Source organism: Hippoglossus hippoglossus, chromosome 13, assembly GCF_009819705.1.
Source record: "Hippoglossus hippoglossus isolate fHipHip1 chromosome 13, fHipHip1.pri, whole genome shotgun sequence".
In the NCBI taxonomy this organism is placed as follows: domain Eukaryota; kingdom Metazoa; phylum Chordata; class Actinopteri; order Pleuronectiformes; family Pleuronectidae; genus Hippoglossus; species Hippoglossus hippoglossus.
Genome location: NC_047163.1, coordinates 21,175,458 through 21,191,735, shown reverse-complemented (window position 1 = coordinate 21,191,735; position 16,278 = coordinate 21,175,458). Strand labels below are relative to the sequence as shown.

The following is a 16,278-nucleotide window of genomic DNA, read 5'->3' as shown; positions in this document are numbered from 1 at the left end:
TGAACCCTTTGGAATTAAGTACTGCATTAATTCTGTTAATTGGTTATATAATGTCATCTGATCTTCAGTCAAGTATAGACAAACACAAATATGCTCATGTTTATTGAACACACCCATCAAACATCAGCTCAGTCATATTCTGAGGATGTCTAGTGTGATCGGCTCTCTTGGGGTCATTCCACAGCATCTCTATTGGGTTAAGGTCTGGCCTCTGACCAGGCTACTCCAAAAGGTTGATTTTCATTTTCTTAAGGCATTTTGTCGTGGCTTTACCTCGATGTTATTGATCATTGTGCTGCTGCATCATCCACCTTCTACACAGTTTTAGGTTTTTTGGTAACTCAGATTAAGATCAGTCCATGTTTTAAATGTATGCAGAATGCTGGTATTTCCATAGAGCTCACTTAGCTTTTCTTGCCCACAGGAAATAAGAAAACATTCATATATTCTCTACCAGGGCTGGTTCTGATGAAGCTAATGCTGACAATACAGCAGATTTTATGTTCAAACACAGGCACAGGTTTAAGAGTGTGTGTAAGAGTTAATGTTGCTATATTTTAAAAAGCCAAAGGAAAGAGATGTGAGAAAGAGAGATTTGCTGTTCTCCTTGTTTTTAACCTTTTAACCATTTACTTGTCTTTGTTTTTTGCCACAGGAGAGACAGAGACTAGAGACCATCCTGAACCTCTGTGCAGAGTACAACAAAGGAGAGGGCACCGGTCTGGACCCTCTAGGTTTGGGGAGGACGGGTTTCCCAGGGGGGCAGGCTGATGGCTCCGGGCAGAGAATGTCCGTGGAGAATGTCCTCGGAGGGACACCGTCCTCAGCTGCACTACGCCTGGCACAGAGAATGAGGGAGAGCGATGAGGAGAATCTGAAGGAGGAGTGTAGTAGTACAGAGAGCACTCATCAGGAGGTGAGGGCATCTCCTGCATCCAGCACAGCATCAGCACTGCACAATGGAGACAGACAGGTCAGGGGGAAAGCATGTTTTCCACTGAAGACACTCTCTCTGCATGTCGCTGTGGAAACCAGCATGTGCCAGTGATTTCCTCGACTCTTTCTGTATCAGTTGCTCTTTAAACTGAGGAACAGGGACTACAGAGGATAAAAAAAGTTTTAGAATTATGATAACTGCATGCAGTTGTATTCTGCAGCTTCATGGCAACAAATGCGTTGTACACTGCTGTCATTTGCCGTCACACAAAAGATATTATCAGGGGCTTTTTGGTTGCTGCTTGATGTAGCATATTCTTTCACATGGATGCATATTATTAAACCTCAATCCATGTTACATAATAGTACAAAGCTAATGGGTCAAAGTTCAGTCTCTGAACAAATGTGAATATTACTTTATATAATTCTTGCATTTGTCAAAACGTCTGCAAAGAAAACACACAATCAGCTTCTTCCTGCACCTCCCTCTCCTTCTCATTTCCATAAAATTGGTTTCATGGGCTGTAGTAAGTAGTCTATGTGGCTTCTGCATGAACCTTATTTATTAACCAACTCCTTTGTTCCCGCTCCTCTGTTTCATATGTCTCTGTTGCTTTGACAAGTTTCTTAATGCTTCTTTAAGCTGTCATATAATAGATCATACAATGTGTTATTATCCAACAATTTTTTATTGATTTCAACAAACGATTTTGAAGAAGTTCTTTTTCAGTAAGATGGAAAATCCGCTTAAACGACATTTAGACCAGAGACAACAATCATCAATACCACCGGGAAACACAAAACACTGCGGAAGTAATAACCCTGATTTTAAAATTAAAATTAAAAAAACATAATATAAACATATAATGGTTCTCAGTAGAGTGCATACCTCCACCAAGGCCCAACCTTAAGTTCAATCAAGCTGCACCAAATTGCACACACTCATAGATGTAATAACCCCTTAATATAGTTTTTATCATTAAGATCATCGTTCACTGTGAAATCATTGAAAATGTCAATCTCACAATGTGAAAGTGATAAAAAATTCCTGGATCAACCCCTTTGTGCAGACCTGCTTAGATTTAATGGGTTTTATCTTGGCCCATGTCCCATCCTTACACAAAGTTTCATGGAAATTTGTTGTGTAATTTATTGTGTAATCCTGTGTAAACAGATGAAAATGTCAAAATATAATAATGACAAAGCTAAGGCTTTATTTAAGAGACTGTACAACATAAATATAAATCATATGTCATTAAATATCTTACTTAATAAAAAGGTGTGTATTTACTGACTTCACTTCCTTTCTTGAAAGCCTGACCTCCTCTGTTCTCTGTCCTTGCAGCACGAGGACTCATCCAGCTCCGGCAGCACCGCTCGTCTGGAGCTGGGCTACCTGGTGGAGGAGCGGGTTCGCGTTCTTGCTCGAATCGATGAGCTCAAAACCAGACTGACAGAGCTAGAGCAGCAACTCCAGGAGTCTAAACAAGAGGTAGTGTTTAACGGCGGATATCGGACACCTTCAGTCTAAACGCAGCTTAGAGAATAGAAGTAGAAATGTACAGTTCATATGTAAAGCGTCCTCGGGTCCCACTATATAAATGCAAGATATTATTAGGGCCCGAGCACCTCCGGTGGGAGGCCCTATTGTATTTCGAAGGATTTGTATTTCTCTTTTGGGGCTTTTTCAGGGCCTAGACATGCTCAAATTGTTACCAAAGTTTGCAGGGAATTCAAAACCCCAAAAAGTAATGGTATTGTGGAGTAATTTGAAATGGGCGTGGAAAAATGGCTCAACAGCGCCATCTAAGGAAAAGCCCCTCAGTTAGCTTTCACCGATCTTCACAAAAATCGTAGCCCATGTGTATCATGACCAGACAAACAAAAAAGGTCAGAGGTGCAATGGCAATGAAAAGCAACAGGAAGCCCGCCATTTTGACTTTAGTGGCCATATTGGCCATTTTCCACATTTTTACTTTGATGTACTTGTCCCAGGGCTTTCATCAGATCAACTTCATATGGAGATGCGTGTCATCACAACAAGATGGAGATGAAAACTACCTTAAAGATCGATTTTTCGTCACACGGTGTTGACCGTGGCGTGGCGTCAAAGTTTGATTACATGCCATCAAAACACGAGGTTCTGTATCTCGAAAAGTACGTTACGTTACTTTACGTCACGTTACGTTACTTTACGTCACGTTACGTTACTTTACGTTACGAAAACTAACTAACAGTAATGAAAAGTACAAAAGTAACTAAAAAGTAACTAAAAGTACAAAAGTAACAAAGTACAAAAGTAACTAAAAGTACAAAAGTAACTAAAAGTACAAAAGTAACTAAAAAGTAACTAAAAGTACAAAAGTAACTATAAAGTAACTAAAAGTACAAAAGTAACTAAAAGTACAAAAGTAACTAAACAAATTTTTTTTTTGTCTGTCCGCATCATTTTAAATTTTTTTGGGACGGACAGACGGACGGATTTTCGTCCGTCTGTCTGTCTGTCTGTATTATTATTATTTTTTTCGGGACGGACAGACGGACGGATTTAATTTTGTACTTTTTAGTTATTTTTGAAACGAAACGTAATGTTACGTAACGTAAAGTAACGAAACGTAAAGTAACGTAACGTAACGTAAAGTAACGAAACGTAAAGTAACGAAACGTAAAGTAACGTAACGTCACGTAACGTAGCGAACTGTAAAGTAATGTAAAGTGACGTGACGTAACGTAACGTGATAGCGTGGACCGTAATGAGCAATTAGCAGGCAAGGATCGACATCGTGTGACGGACGCAGGAAGTGAAGCGTTTGTCCTTGCCGCAGTGCGCAAAACGCATTCAACGCTTGGTCATTGATCGCTCTCTCCACTAACCGCAACAGGCTTCAAAATGCGTGTGCTCGGGCCCGTTAGTGCTACAACGTAGCCCTAGTTATTATTATTATTAGTTCATGGTCACAGTATTTTAGGGGTTTGGCGATGTTGTTATGTGGAGGGTTGGAGCTCAGGCCAGCAGGTGTAACTCTTTGTTTGACGCTCTCTTCCAGGCCGAGATGGAGCGTGCTCTGCTGCAGGGCGAGAGGCAGGCGGAGCACGACCAGATAGAGGCTGAAACAGACATAGTCACTCAGCTGCAGCGCAAACTGGATGAGCTGGAGAGCGCCATCCAGAGGGAGAAAGACAAGGTAGAGGGACCAGTGGGGTGGATACATCTCGCCTTCGAAATGATTTGAATCCATTGATTTTACAGAAGATCCCAAGTTTACAGGATTCAAAAATTTTTTTGCTGATGTTGTACACATTTTTTGACACTTAGAGACAAAACACACACACACTCACTGCCTGTGTCTTACATTCACTACTGGGTCAGTACTGTTGGAGTCCCAGTCCTAAGTCTACAGTCCTGTCTGTGTCCCTGATATGGAGAATTTAATTTACCGCACTGATGATTAGAGAATATTTGGCCACATAAAGGGTTAAATAAGGGACTTGGCTGTTCTCTCTTGCATGTTTTCAACTTAGTAGTTTGTCATTTTAACCTTTTTTCTCCTCAGCTTGACTCCGCTAACTAACTGACATCCATTAACCTCTAATGTTTCTCTCAAGTCACTGGACCTCTGATCCACTGTGCTCACCTTTTTCCTCCCTGTGTGCATGACGGACTCTGTCGGCCAAGACACCTGCCCTCCAGTGGCTGTCGGGGCTCTGTAGTCTTTGGTTGTAGTACACGGGTCCTGCAAGATAACTTTGTCACCGTGTTCTAGGAGCTGAAACTACCTGCATGTCCTCTATAGTTTATATAGAGCTCCCTATTTTTTTTTTCTTTTACCTACATCCAACACATTCAAACAGTCACAAGAATGAAAAGAAGTGTAAAGAAAGCAGATTTAACTTTGTTGTTATATTGTTTTCAAGTCAATTCTTGGGAAGTTTATGTCTGCACATCACAGGGTTTACAACAAAAAAGTGAAGGTGTCATTCATGTTTATTTTATTGGGGGATGAAGTCATTGTGTCAGGTGAGCATGAGAAGTGACAGCTCTGGTCAGGTGTCTCAGTGTTACCTGCCCTTGGTCTTGGAATTTTGTGCCTAATAACGACCAAGAGCACAAGTCAGCTTATGTGTGAATGTAATGAAACCTCAGTTAGTGGGAATTAGAGGATATATTCTCCATTAAGCTGTGGCTCTGCAGCTGACCAAAACAGTTTGCGTTATGTTAACGGTTTCTTTTAACTGTTCTAAGCTCTGTGCTGTAGAAAAACCGAAGAAAGAAACTGCCTCTTTGTCTTTTATAGTGAGACTCCTGTTTGTGCTGTCAGTCCTAGAGGACTTTGGGTTTTTCACATCAAACACAGAGTGTATTCCAAAGCCACCTTTGTTCCTACACAACTAATAGCAGCAAAGTTACTCGTTATTGATCGATCCCCAAGTTTGAAAGTGGAGCAGCACCCAGGAGAGATGAGGCTTCTGTACTTTAACTGTCACTACTGTCAAGTCAATGTTGCTCACTCAGCAGTGACTTTTTAAATGTTTCTGCAGCCAAGTCTGCTAACTGTTAGTCTGGTCTATTTACTGCCCATAACCATAAAGTGCTAGGTTTGCTGTTAAGACAGTCGCAAACATTGTATATGTCAAGTAGCGGAAGAAAAGAGCTTTGAATTGTCATAAAAAAAAAGTTTGTGAAATGTAATTGTCATTTCTCTCTAGTATACGGCTCCAAGTTGAATTCAGAGCACACGTATGTCGTTCAATAATCCAACACTGTGAGTTGTGTCATCCCCAGCCAAGCCCTGAAAATCTGCCACAACGAGTCTATGCTAACACCTTGCAGTTTTTTGTTTTTTCTTAAATTTGCATGGTGTGGATATTGAGAAGTGTGTTTTTCTCTGTCTCTCTCCGGCTCTCTATCTCTCTCTATCTCTCCCCTCACCCCATCCATCCTATGTGTGGGTGTGTGTTGTCTTTTTCTAGGAGAGGGCTAATGTTGAGGCCGAGCGTCGGGCCCTGCAGAGCCTCCAGGAGGGCTACGCTGAGCTGAAGAACCAGCTTCATAACTGTCCTGAGTCCCTGCGGGAACAGTTGCAGGAACAGCTCAAAAGGGTGGGTCCTCAAGTCAAGCAGAAGCACCTAGAGACCACCCCCTCACCTGCCGGCCTTGGTTGCATTAGCCTGCCCCGATTGAACCTGCTAAACGTGACCCAGGCCTGTCACCCGCCACACGCAACTCCCTCCTGCCTTTATAGATAGTAGCACCAACCCAGTTTCCTCCAACTCTGCAGCCACATAGTTACCGTCTTTTAAAAAGAGTGTGAACTATGTTAAACACCCAACTGTAAATTTTGAACTTATAACAACTGGTGTTTTAACAAAGCGTGTTGTAAAGTTAGAAATTATAACATGTGTGTAGACGGTACTTGCACTGGACAATACACATTCAAAACAGTAGTTACATATTTGGTCAGAAGTGAGTTAAGACCTGCATTTCTCTACATCAGTTTTACTTCTTAAAACTAGAATGACACTCAGAGAGCTCTTACTTCAGCCCAGGCCCAACAGTCCTCATATGAAACCAACTTTAAATTCATTAGATCTGGATTTTTATTTGGATCTGCTCCAACTTGCACATATGCCAGATTTTTTCACCATGATCCAAGATTTATTGTCTGAGAAATCAACAAAAATGTGGGAAAATGCCACAATATTAAAGAAAGTGAAAAAAAAATCCTGTTTCTCCCATCTGAAACAAATCAGCTCCAGAATGTAATGGACTGTTCCATGATTTATACCATAGAGCAAGAGTTTCATGGAAATCCGTTTCTGTGTAATCCTGCTAACTAGCAATCAATGTCATAAAACTGTGTTATTTCTCTGAGTTTATATTTTTAGAGTAAAAACCAAACAGACAGCTAAAATTAAGAGAAAAATGTAATGACCGGTTTTTCCCATGCTGTCAAAAGTATTAACTTTGATAAATTGACATCTTGGATGTTCAGTTTGTTATTTCACATAACCAAATGATGCTCTTACCTAAATCCTGTAATGATGAAACTTGGCTAAACTCCTGCTAAGCGTAACTAGCTTCTAGCTAGCTTACTATCTCAGCCTTTGAGTCAGGTGGATATTATGTGATTTAATGTTGTTTAACCACCATTAACTGATATTTAAAAAAAAAAAGTTTTATTATGTTGTTTGTGGGAAACCATACAGCAACCTATCAAACAGAAAACTTATATAAAAGAAAAATTTAAATCTATTTTATTTACTCCCTACTTCTCTCTGCCTTTGTAGGCAGTGCATGTGTCACCACTCGGCACATACAGGTGCCATCCCACACTGCGCTACTGGCCTGACCTTTAACCCTTCAGCACTCAGTTTACATGCACACACTCTCTGCGTATTCATGAGCCGCCCTCTCAGTGCCCCGCTGCAGGAATTCTCCCTCCTCGCCGCACCTACGTGCTACTGGAGCCCTGGGTTCAGACAGGAGCACACAAATGGCCCCTGGTCACTTCAGCTGCTAGTGATGCATTTTGGTTAAACGTGCTCCATGTAATACGAACCCCTCCCCACTGCACTGCATGCCCGAATCTGATGTGCATCTCCTCTGTGAATTCTCATGACTCACATAATATGTATAACTCCTCACTAATCAATTAACATACGCCCTGACTAGACCAATTGTGTGTCTGTGCTTAATCTCATCCTTTGACTTCTTTTATGGAAATTACTGTTTTAGGGTCAAATGTGAATTTAGCTTTCTTTACTTATCAGGATGGTAAAGATGGTAAAAAGATGCAATTTTACCAGACAGAACAAGATTTTATGTAAAGTAACAGGCTTTTTTGAAATGAAGTAATGTGAGTCATTTGTTTGGATCACACTCAGAGAGTAGGGCAGCCAGTCGATATGAAGTCTGAGATCAGGATGTTATGATGGGCAAGTGGGAATTTCAGGCTCAGTCAGGAGAGCAGGAACACATTTCAGTCAGTGGTGTAAGGGAGATAAAGTCAAAACAAAAAACAGAAGTTGCTCCCAAGGTGTCTAGCTGTTTGACATCCGAGTCCTCAGTTCTTGTGTTTTGATCACTTGTAAGAAGAAGTCATTTTCATCACACACACATGCATGTCAGTGACTAGACATTGCAGGCTGTTGGGTCACAGGAGCTATACGCTGACTCAAGAGCCTTCAGACTCAAACACTCATCTGGCTGCCACTGACACAAGAGACATGGAACTTAAACTTGTCTGCAGCTACAGGTGTTGTAGCAACAAAAGGAAGGACTCTAAGTAAACTATGTATTTACTTATTGTGTTTTATATAAATTAATTTCATTGCAGACATTGCTGCATTTGTACAGCAATTACGATTTATTTTTCATTGTACGTGTATTAGCTTTAGAGTTTCACTTTATTTGTCTACATTGTTAGTGTTTATTCTTTATACTAGCAAGAGAGCGAATTGGAAATGATAATGGGAAGAATCAAATCAGATTTTAACCATAAATCTTCCATTGTGAAATGTTTTTTCAGGCTAAATGACCCCCCCATATTCTACAGTAAATTTAATGACGAGACACCAGTAGCTGTGTTGCAGTAGAAGCATGTGTTTCATGACTGCCTGCTTGACTGAGCACGAGCTTCAGCCATGCTGGGAAAACTATTTTAAAACTATTTCATGCATAAGTGTCAAATATGTTTTCGCTTTGCTGTCAGCAGTAACGCTAGTCCGGTGATAGAGGATGGCTTTAAAATGAGCAATGTAAACAGTACGTTTTTCTGTATATGATGTAACCGCTCGTAATGTGCACGCGCCTCCATCAGGATGGAGAGGTGCTGGAAGCAGGAACCAAAAAGTTTGAGGACCTGGAGTTTCAGCAGCTGGAGAGAGAGAGCAGCCTGGAGGAGGAGAGAGAAACCATCAGCCAGCAGCTGCTCCAGGAGAGAGCGGAGTACCACAGCAGCGTGGCCAACAGGAAGGTGAGGAAACGCCTGATCGTCTGTGGAGGAACAGGAAAACTAGTAGATCAAGATTACGCTCTTAACAATATGGTTTTTTGTGTTAGAGATGAAGCTGCCTGTGGCAAATAATATACTCAGCTATGCAGTATCTATTTAGTCTGACCCTATTTTTACAAAGTTGTGCAATAGTTGGTGTGCTGCTTGCATTGAAAATGTAATTGTTTTTGTGTTGTCCTCTGCACAGGAGAAGGTGTCTGCGTTAGAGAACCAGGCCAACCAGCTCAGCCTACAGGCATCTCAGGAGTGTGAGCGTTTGGCTAAAGACAGAGGCCTCGCACTGCAAATGCTCCAAAAGGTACAAACTCATCTGTCAGTGCATTAAATAATGTTCCACTAAAAACCCGATATTTGAAAGTATAGAGATTGTGTATTTTGTATTTAAGGAGTTTACAAGAATACTGATGTTTCAGGCACATTATCGATCAATCAAAATTTGCCTGTATAGCCAATATTCACAAATCACATTTTGCCTCATAGGTCTTATAAAGATGCAACATCCTTTTCCCTTTAGAGTAAGGAAAAACCACGGAAGAAAAATATTTTAACAGAGGACAAAAAACACAGCAACCTCAGAGAGTCACAAGTGAGGGATCCCTCCCCCAGGACAGACAGAAGTGCAATAGCAAAATAACAAGCATTCATGAGAAAAGACAGTTTCTAGAATAAATGGAGAGGTGTATTCATAGTGGTATTGGCAGCAATAGTTCTATATGTGGGCATATTGCACATCTAAGCAATCAAGTTGTAATCATAATCTACGATTAGCTGCCACCACGATCCATCATGTGGCTTGACGATAACAATAAGGAAGGAGTTGAGTGAGTAAATGTATTGATGAGACAATAATGTGATAAATCTTTATCTTTACGTTTCCAGGAGAAGGAGAGACTGTCAGCGCTGGAGAAGAGATACCATAACCTGACTGGAGGAAAGAGCTTCCCCAAGTCCTCCACTGCGATGAGAGAGGTGAGAGAAGGGCTGAGGCTCAGTGTGTATTTGGTGAAAACAAACACTCATTCACACTCAGTGCTCCAGGCTTGAAAACACCACAGAGCTTTGATGACTCACAGCTGATCCTTCACCTCGTTCACCTCTCTAACTGGCTGTGATTGGTTGCAGTGCAGACTCATGGGTAATCCTTTGGATGCTACATGTGGTGAAATCAGTCTAATCCGCAGATTTATGTTGTAATTGAAATGCTTTTTCATGATGAGCTCTTAATTAATATTGTGTAGAGTGAACTAATTCTTATTGGTCACTACTTCCATTCACTTAAGTGTATAACTTGTTAACCTGTTGTCACTGGTGAAGGCTGCCTGAGGGAAGGCAAGAGACAGAACGCCTGAGCCGTACATGAATTTGTTTCTAGTGTCCCAGACATTTTCTGCAGGCATTGAACACTTATTCCCTGACTGTTGAAACAGGAAATGCTCCAAATCAGCGAGGCTGACCTGTTGTCGGAGGATGTCCACTCCTCCCAGCATTCCCTCTGTCAAGCCTCTCCTCCCTACTTACATCCCTCCCCTCCCTGTCAGTTGTACCCCAGCAGCCCTACGGAGGTAATCAGACTAATGATCCCCTGCATGAAGCCCACTACTCCCTCACGGCTTTTAATGCAACTCAACCCCAAAGGTTGCACTGTGGGTGTTGTACTCGCACTGTGGCTATAATTACGTCTGTGATGTATTGTGCTGCACTATGTTGGCTCAGGCTGATGTTTTTTTCAATAGAACATAATTAATGATAGTTAAGAGGAGCAAGCGCTTTAGGCTGAAATTGGGTTTGGTCCTGGGATGTAGTGGATTAACTCACCTACATTCTCCTCTGCTCACATATTATGCTCAGAAGAATCAACACTCTCCTCTCACAGTTGTTTATTTGCCTTATGATCAACCAGGGGTGACAATTTTTGATTTTTCTTATCGGCCACTACATCATTGGCTGGAAACCAACAGTGCCTGTTTGTGACCTGATTGTGTGTCCGCCATGTTTTACGCTAAAGATGCACTGTGTTCGTTGCTTAGTGTGTTCCTTTCTCTTTACACACACACACACACACACACACACACACACACACACACACACACACACACACACACACACACACACACACACACACACACACACACACACAACAGGCTGCTGCTGAAATTCAATTCACCTCAAATATGGAGATATACAATGGAAATGTACCTGTTCACTTATAGTAATATTACAACCTCTCTCTCATAACACTCACACTGCGCATGTTTCAGTTAATATAACAACAACCATATAACACACGGTCGTTGGCTCAAATAATCTCTAAACCAATAGGTTCAAGGCATTGTGGGAGGCCTCTGTGCTTTTGTGTGCCTGTGTGTGTGCGTTTATATCTGTGTTTATATTTTATATTTGCATTGTCCTCATGGATTCTCATCTTGTCTGACTGTTGTTGGCTGCTTGCCTCAGGAGTATATGAAGCTGTCGGACGTTTATAAGATGTACGGCGGTGGCAGCCGCCATGGCAGCAGCAAGCCCGCCTCACACGGTCAAGTGTTTGCTGTAGATGCTACATTAGCTGGCACCTGTGAGGTACCATCACTTCCTGTCTGTCTTCTCCCTGACTTGTTTTCTGCCTCTAACTCACTCTGTCTTCCCATCCCTGCGTTTTCATGTCACGCTGCTCCCTCTGCTGGCTTGCTGTGTATCAGCCTGACTCTACTGTTGGCCTTGTTTGTACTCACCCTCTGTAGCTGTGAGTCAGTGTTCATTTACAGACACTGAGGTTTGTGTGACTGGATCATAGCAGCAATCAGAGGTTTTTTATTTATAACTGCAGGTATTAAACGGTAACTTTTTTATCATATTCACAAATTACAGTTTACCTCGTAGGGCTTAACAAACTGTATAAGGTGGGACATCCTCTGTCCTTAACCCTTGAGAAGGACGAGGAAAAACCTCCCAAAACATTCTTTTAACAGCAGCAACCTCAGGGGTTATCACAAGTGAGGGATTCCTTTCTCAGGACGGACAGAGTAGATGCAATAGATTACACCACTAAGAGAGCACATCTACAACATAACAATATTTACAACATTCAGGAGAAAAGACAGTATCTAAGATAAATGAATACCAGTGTCAGTATAATTAAGTATTTTATCATAGTATCATTTATGCATTTTCTCCTTTTTAACAAAATAAACAAATCATATTAAATGTATTTCTGTTTGTGAAACTTAACTAAACATAATAGACCAAAACCATTTGACCAGTTTTTTTCGTGACAAAAAAACCAAAACACTAATAAAGAAGTGATTTATATGTGTCCGTATATGTCACATTTAAATAAATTTAAATGAAAGAAAGAAAGTGTATAAATCTAAAATCATACTAATCCCAGGATGTTGGTGGTGAATGATGGGATGAGGCCAGTGATGGTTGCATATACTCGTCTGACTCTAATGCAGATTGGGTGTATTGTGTTGCCCTTTGCTGTTTGTTTTAATCCAGTGTGTGTTTTGTTTCACGTCCCTGCCTCGCTCACACCTTCATGATGCAGTAGGTCACTGTTCGATATGTTTCCCACCTGCTGCTTCTCCTGCTGACGTCTCTCTCTCTCTCTCTCTCTCTCTCTCTCTCTCTCTCTCTCTCCCCCCCCCCCCCCCCCCCCCCCCCGCCCGCCCCTCCGCTCCTCCTCCTTCTCCACCTGTGTGTGTGTGTGTGTGTGTGTGTATGTTGGAAGGAGTATGTGACGGTGGGCCAGTTAAATCAGATGTATGGGATGCCAAAGGTGGAGTCGTCCCCTACCTCCCCGCTTCGCCAGCCCCTGCAGTCTGGAGGGGTAGACCCTGCCTTCTCCTGCCTCCCCTCTCCTCATGGCTCCTCCCTGTCTCTCTCTGTGGAGGTGTGTGCTGTTCTTCCCTTCTCTTCTCCCGCTGACCATCTGTGTGCTCGCACTTGTTTGAGGGTGTAAGGCAGTAGTTGATAAAACAAACTCATGTCTGCTTAAAAGGCTGAGAGCTTATAATGATTACCAGTTGTGTCACTGGGCTTGAAGTAGTTGTACAGTTGCAGAGCTTTTTTAACAGCAGATATTTTTGACTTATCACAGCAGAAAAAACATGCAGGCGACCACTAATATTCATTCACAACGTGTCTGTTCCATCAAGTGTCTGAGGAAACTTTCCCAGTGGGACAGGAAGTGCAGAACCAAACCCTGGACCTGGTTCAAACAAGTTGTGTCTCAACAGAGCTGCAGTTGGACACAACAAGAACGTTTTAATAATATATTTATCTTTTCCTGCTTGCCTTTTGTTTAACCTCATGAAATGGTTCCCAGACAAATTCAAAAGACGAGATCAGTGTTTTCTTAATCCAAACTATACTATTTTTTTTTTTTAATGCAGTGTATTATACAAGTTGTCATGACTTGACAACTGAAAAATATCAGATCAATTAAACTGTGACTTTTGCGCATGAATTAAAAATTATACTTATTTTTCATTTCCCTGCTCTTTCTGGAGCAGTTTCACCACTCGCAACAATGAATTCAAAGTTTTGCAGGCGTCAGCAGTTCATTCTCTCCTTTTTTGCACTGCATTGTGGGAGAACAGTGTACATCAAACATTGACTGCACTTAGTATGCAAACTGTCTGCTTTAAGTATAGTTTATTTTTCACTTAAATGAGACAGCCCTCCCCCTTTTTGTCTTCTAATTGCCTCCATCCTTTGTATAACGGTGCCTTGCTCTGCCGTGCATCTCCTCCTCCCAGCCTCATGCACGAAAAGGAAATCTATTTTGACTTACTTAAAGATGTAGTCAGTGTATATTGCTTTAAGCACTACAGGAAAATACTGAAGCCCATGAAGACGCTAAACCCTGCGATGCTGCTGAATTTGTCAGAGTCTGGAGCTGTTGCTGTCTGTTGTAGTGCAGCTTTGCCTGAAGTCACAGACGCCCATTGTTTTCAAAGATCTGCTGCAAGCCGCTCACAGTCATTCTCATCATTTTACTTATGTAATCCGTCACATTAGATATCACCTGTGTTGCATTTTCCCCCCAGTCACCGCTTCTGTAGCCTCAAATTAGATAGTCGCCGCTGTATTGAATTTGAATAAGTCACCGTTATCACGTCATTCCCACGAGGAGAAGACTGTGGTGCAGTGAAGCAAAACAAATAAGGACAGTTCTACGTGGTGATTATCTGCTAATGCTAGTCATGTGAGCAGCAGATATTGTATGTGTGCAGCATTTCTCAGTCAGCTGTTAAAAAAGCGTTGCAGAACTATTGAGATGGAACAGACAAAAGTAAAACCTCAGCAATAACAGCTGCAAAATGACAAAACAAATTCTCATGTTATTTCTTAAGATACTGTAAATCCTCAGCTCCAGAGATACTGTGGGTATTATGGTCCAAGGAAAGCTGAAGTGAAGTGAAAATTAGAGGAAAACTTGAATGTTCTTGTGAGAAACTGGGTCAATGCAGAAGAAGTAAAATACATGTTAAGACGAGATTGAGCAGCTGCAGGGTATAAAGCATAAAGCAGCCGACAACAATAAAGTGTTGCAGATATTTAATTTCCAAAGCATAACAAACCTTAATTACAGCTTTTGAGAGTGTATAAAGCAAATGTTTCTACCCTCTTCCTTCCTACTGTCTTTGAATGCTTTCTAATCTTTTTCTTGTCTTCTTTTTTCACTCTCTTCTCTCCTCTCCTGCTGTGCCGCTCCTCTGTGTGCTCTGCAGTACCAGTCTGAGGGCAGCAGGCATCACCTGCCCAAGCTAGATTTAGAGCAGTGGTACCAGGAGCTGATGGCTGACTCCAGCCAGCTATGTTCTCCCCCTCTGCCATCCAAGTCTCTCTCAGGCCGCAGGCCTGTGCTGCAGGTAGAGGGCCTCCTTTCCTCCTTGTCCTCATTTTTTCCCCACTCACCCTTTTGCTGTTTGTGTGTTTCCAGGGGTGGGGTAGGTTCACCGGTGTCATAGTCATCACCGGTGTTATAGTACACCATAATAGGAATTGTGCAATACCGTAAACACCGTGATAAATCAACAACTAAATTAAAACATAAGGGCTATATCAGCCGCTGTCTCTTACAATGTGCATAGTAAAAACATGGAGCAGCCCAACTGATCTATTAGAGCGCCTAAGCTTAGAGAGATGAGTTGAGTGTCGAAGCCAGACTAGGACACAGAGTCAGCCTTAAGAGTGAATACTCTGTTGAATCGGTTTAAATCATCCCACACGGAGCAAACTACAGTATTGGGCTCGGGTCATTTTCCTGTCTGTGCCTGTCCAAACCAGAAAGAAAACTAACCGAGCCCAACCCTAAGGGAAGGCTATCCATTTTTTTTTCCAAACCCGACTCGAGCCTGATGTAGTTAATATAATTAGAAATTTTTAAAATCAAGAAGATAGCTCAATGTAACAGAACCCGTGAATATGAGGAGGGGACCCGGGTCAAAACCAGTATGTAGACAACCAGCGCTGGTGGAGCACATCCCAAAACCACACCAGTGTCACCTCACGCATCGCGTTTACCACTGGAACGCCATAATTGCCAGGACTAGTAAGAGATGGAAAGATATCATTAGACAGAACAGGCTTCTTCTCCCGAAACTTGAAAATAATATCTTGATATGATACCGTGATAAAATACCGTCACCATCGAAAACCAGAAAAATACAGTGATATCAATTTGAGGTCATATTGCCCACCCCGTGTGTTCCTCTGCCAACTTTCAATCTGCTGCTGCAGACTCACACCCAGAGAAGAAGTTGGCTCTGTGTGTTTTGTCAAGAGGATGGAGAGAAGAAAATAAAGCTTTTTCATGTCAGCTGTGTCATCATGCTGCCTTCACATCAGAAATAAAAAGTTTGCAGTGACAGTCTTCCCCCTTGAAGCCTCTTGAAAGCACAAGACACCACAACAGTTCGGTGTGACACACTTTGAAGAGACGCTGCAGGTCACAGATGTGTGCTGTGAGCGTCTCTCTTATTTTCACTGTTTCCTTTGGTGTAAAACATGAAGCCATTTATGTGCTTAAGGTTGGAATAAAACTGAGAGTAGCTGTCTGTAGCACGAGTCCACAAGACACTTCAATCACTGCTTCAATCACGTCTTTACTTTGAACGAGTCCACACTGTTGTCCACACATGAATGCAGCATTAGCTTTTAGTGGCCTTATTAATGAAAAAGGGCGGTGCTGCTGTATCAGGTGTGTGTTGTGTGTCTGCGTGTGTGTTAACTCACATTTGTGTGCTGTCACTGATGTTTCTCCATGCAGGCATGGAATAAACACTGGAATAAACTGTTGATGTAGGGATGCCAGCACTCTATT

General features: G+C 41.9%; 1 protein-coding gene across 9 annotated transcripts in view; it reads left to right on the top strand.

Annotated features, from left to right (window-relative positions):
* phldb1b (pleckstrin homology-like domain, family B, member 1b) overlaps positions 1-16,278 on the top strand; it is a 113,604-nt gene that overhangs the window by 84,833 nt on the left and 12,493 nt on the right. For 2 of the 9 annotated variants that reach the window (XM_034603967.1, XM_034603969.1), the window contains 10 exons: positions 656-973; positions 2,282-2,428; positions 3,984-4,121; positions 5,908-6,036; positions 8,757-8,912; positions 9,139-9,249; positions 9,831-9,920; positions 10,379-10,513; positions 12,679-12,840; positions 14,684-14,824. In XM_034603967.1, the coding sequence (XP_034459858.1) occupies positions 656-973; positions 2,282-2,428; positions 3,984-4,121; positions 5,908-6,036; positions 8,757-8,912; positions 9,139-9,249; positions 9,831-9,920; positions 10,379-10,513; positions 12,679-12,840; positions 14,684-14,824 (1,527 nt within the window). Of the gene's footprint in view, positions 1-655; positions 974-2,281; positions 2,429-3,983; positions 4,122-5,907; positions 6,037-8,756; positions 8,913-9,138; positions 9,250-9,830; positions 9,921-10,378; positions 10,514-11,405; positions 11,529-12,678; positions 12,841-14,683; positions 14,825-16,278 lie in introns of all 9 variants that reach the window. The other 7 variants (XM_034603970.1, XM_034603971.1, XM_034603974.1 and 4 more) reach the window with 5 other exon arrangements.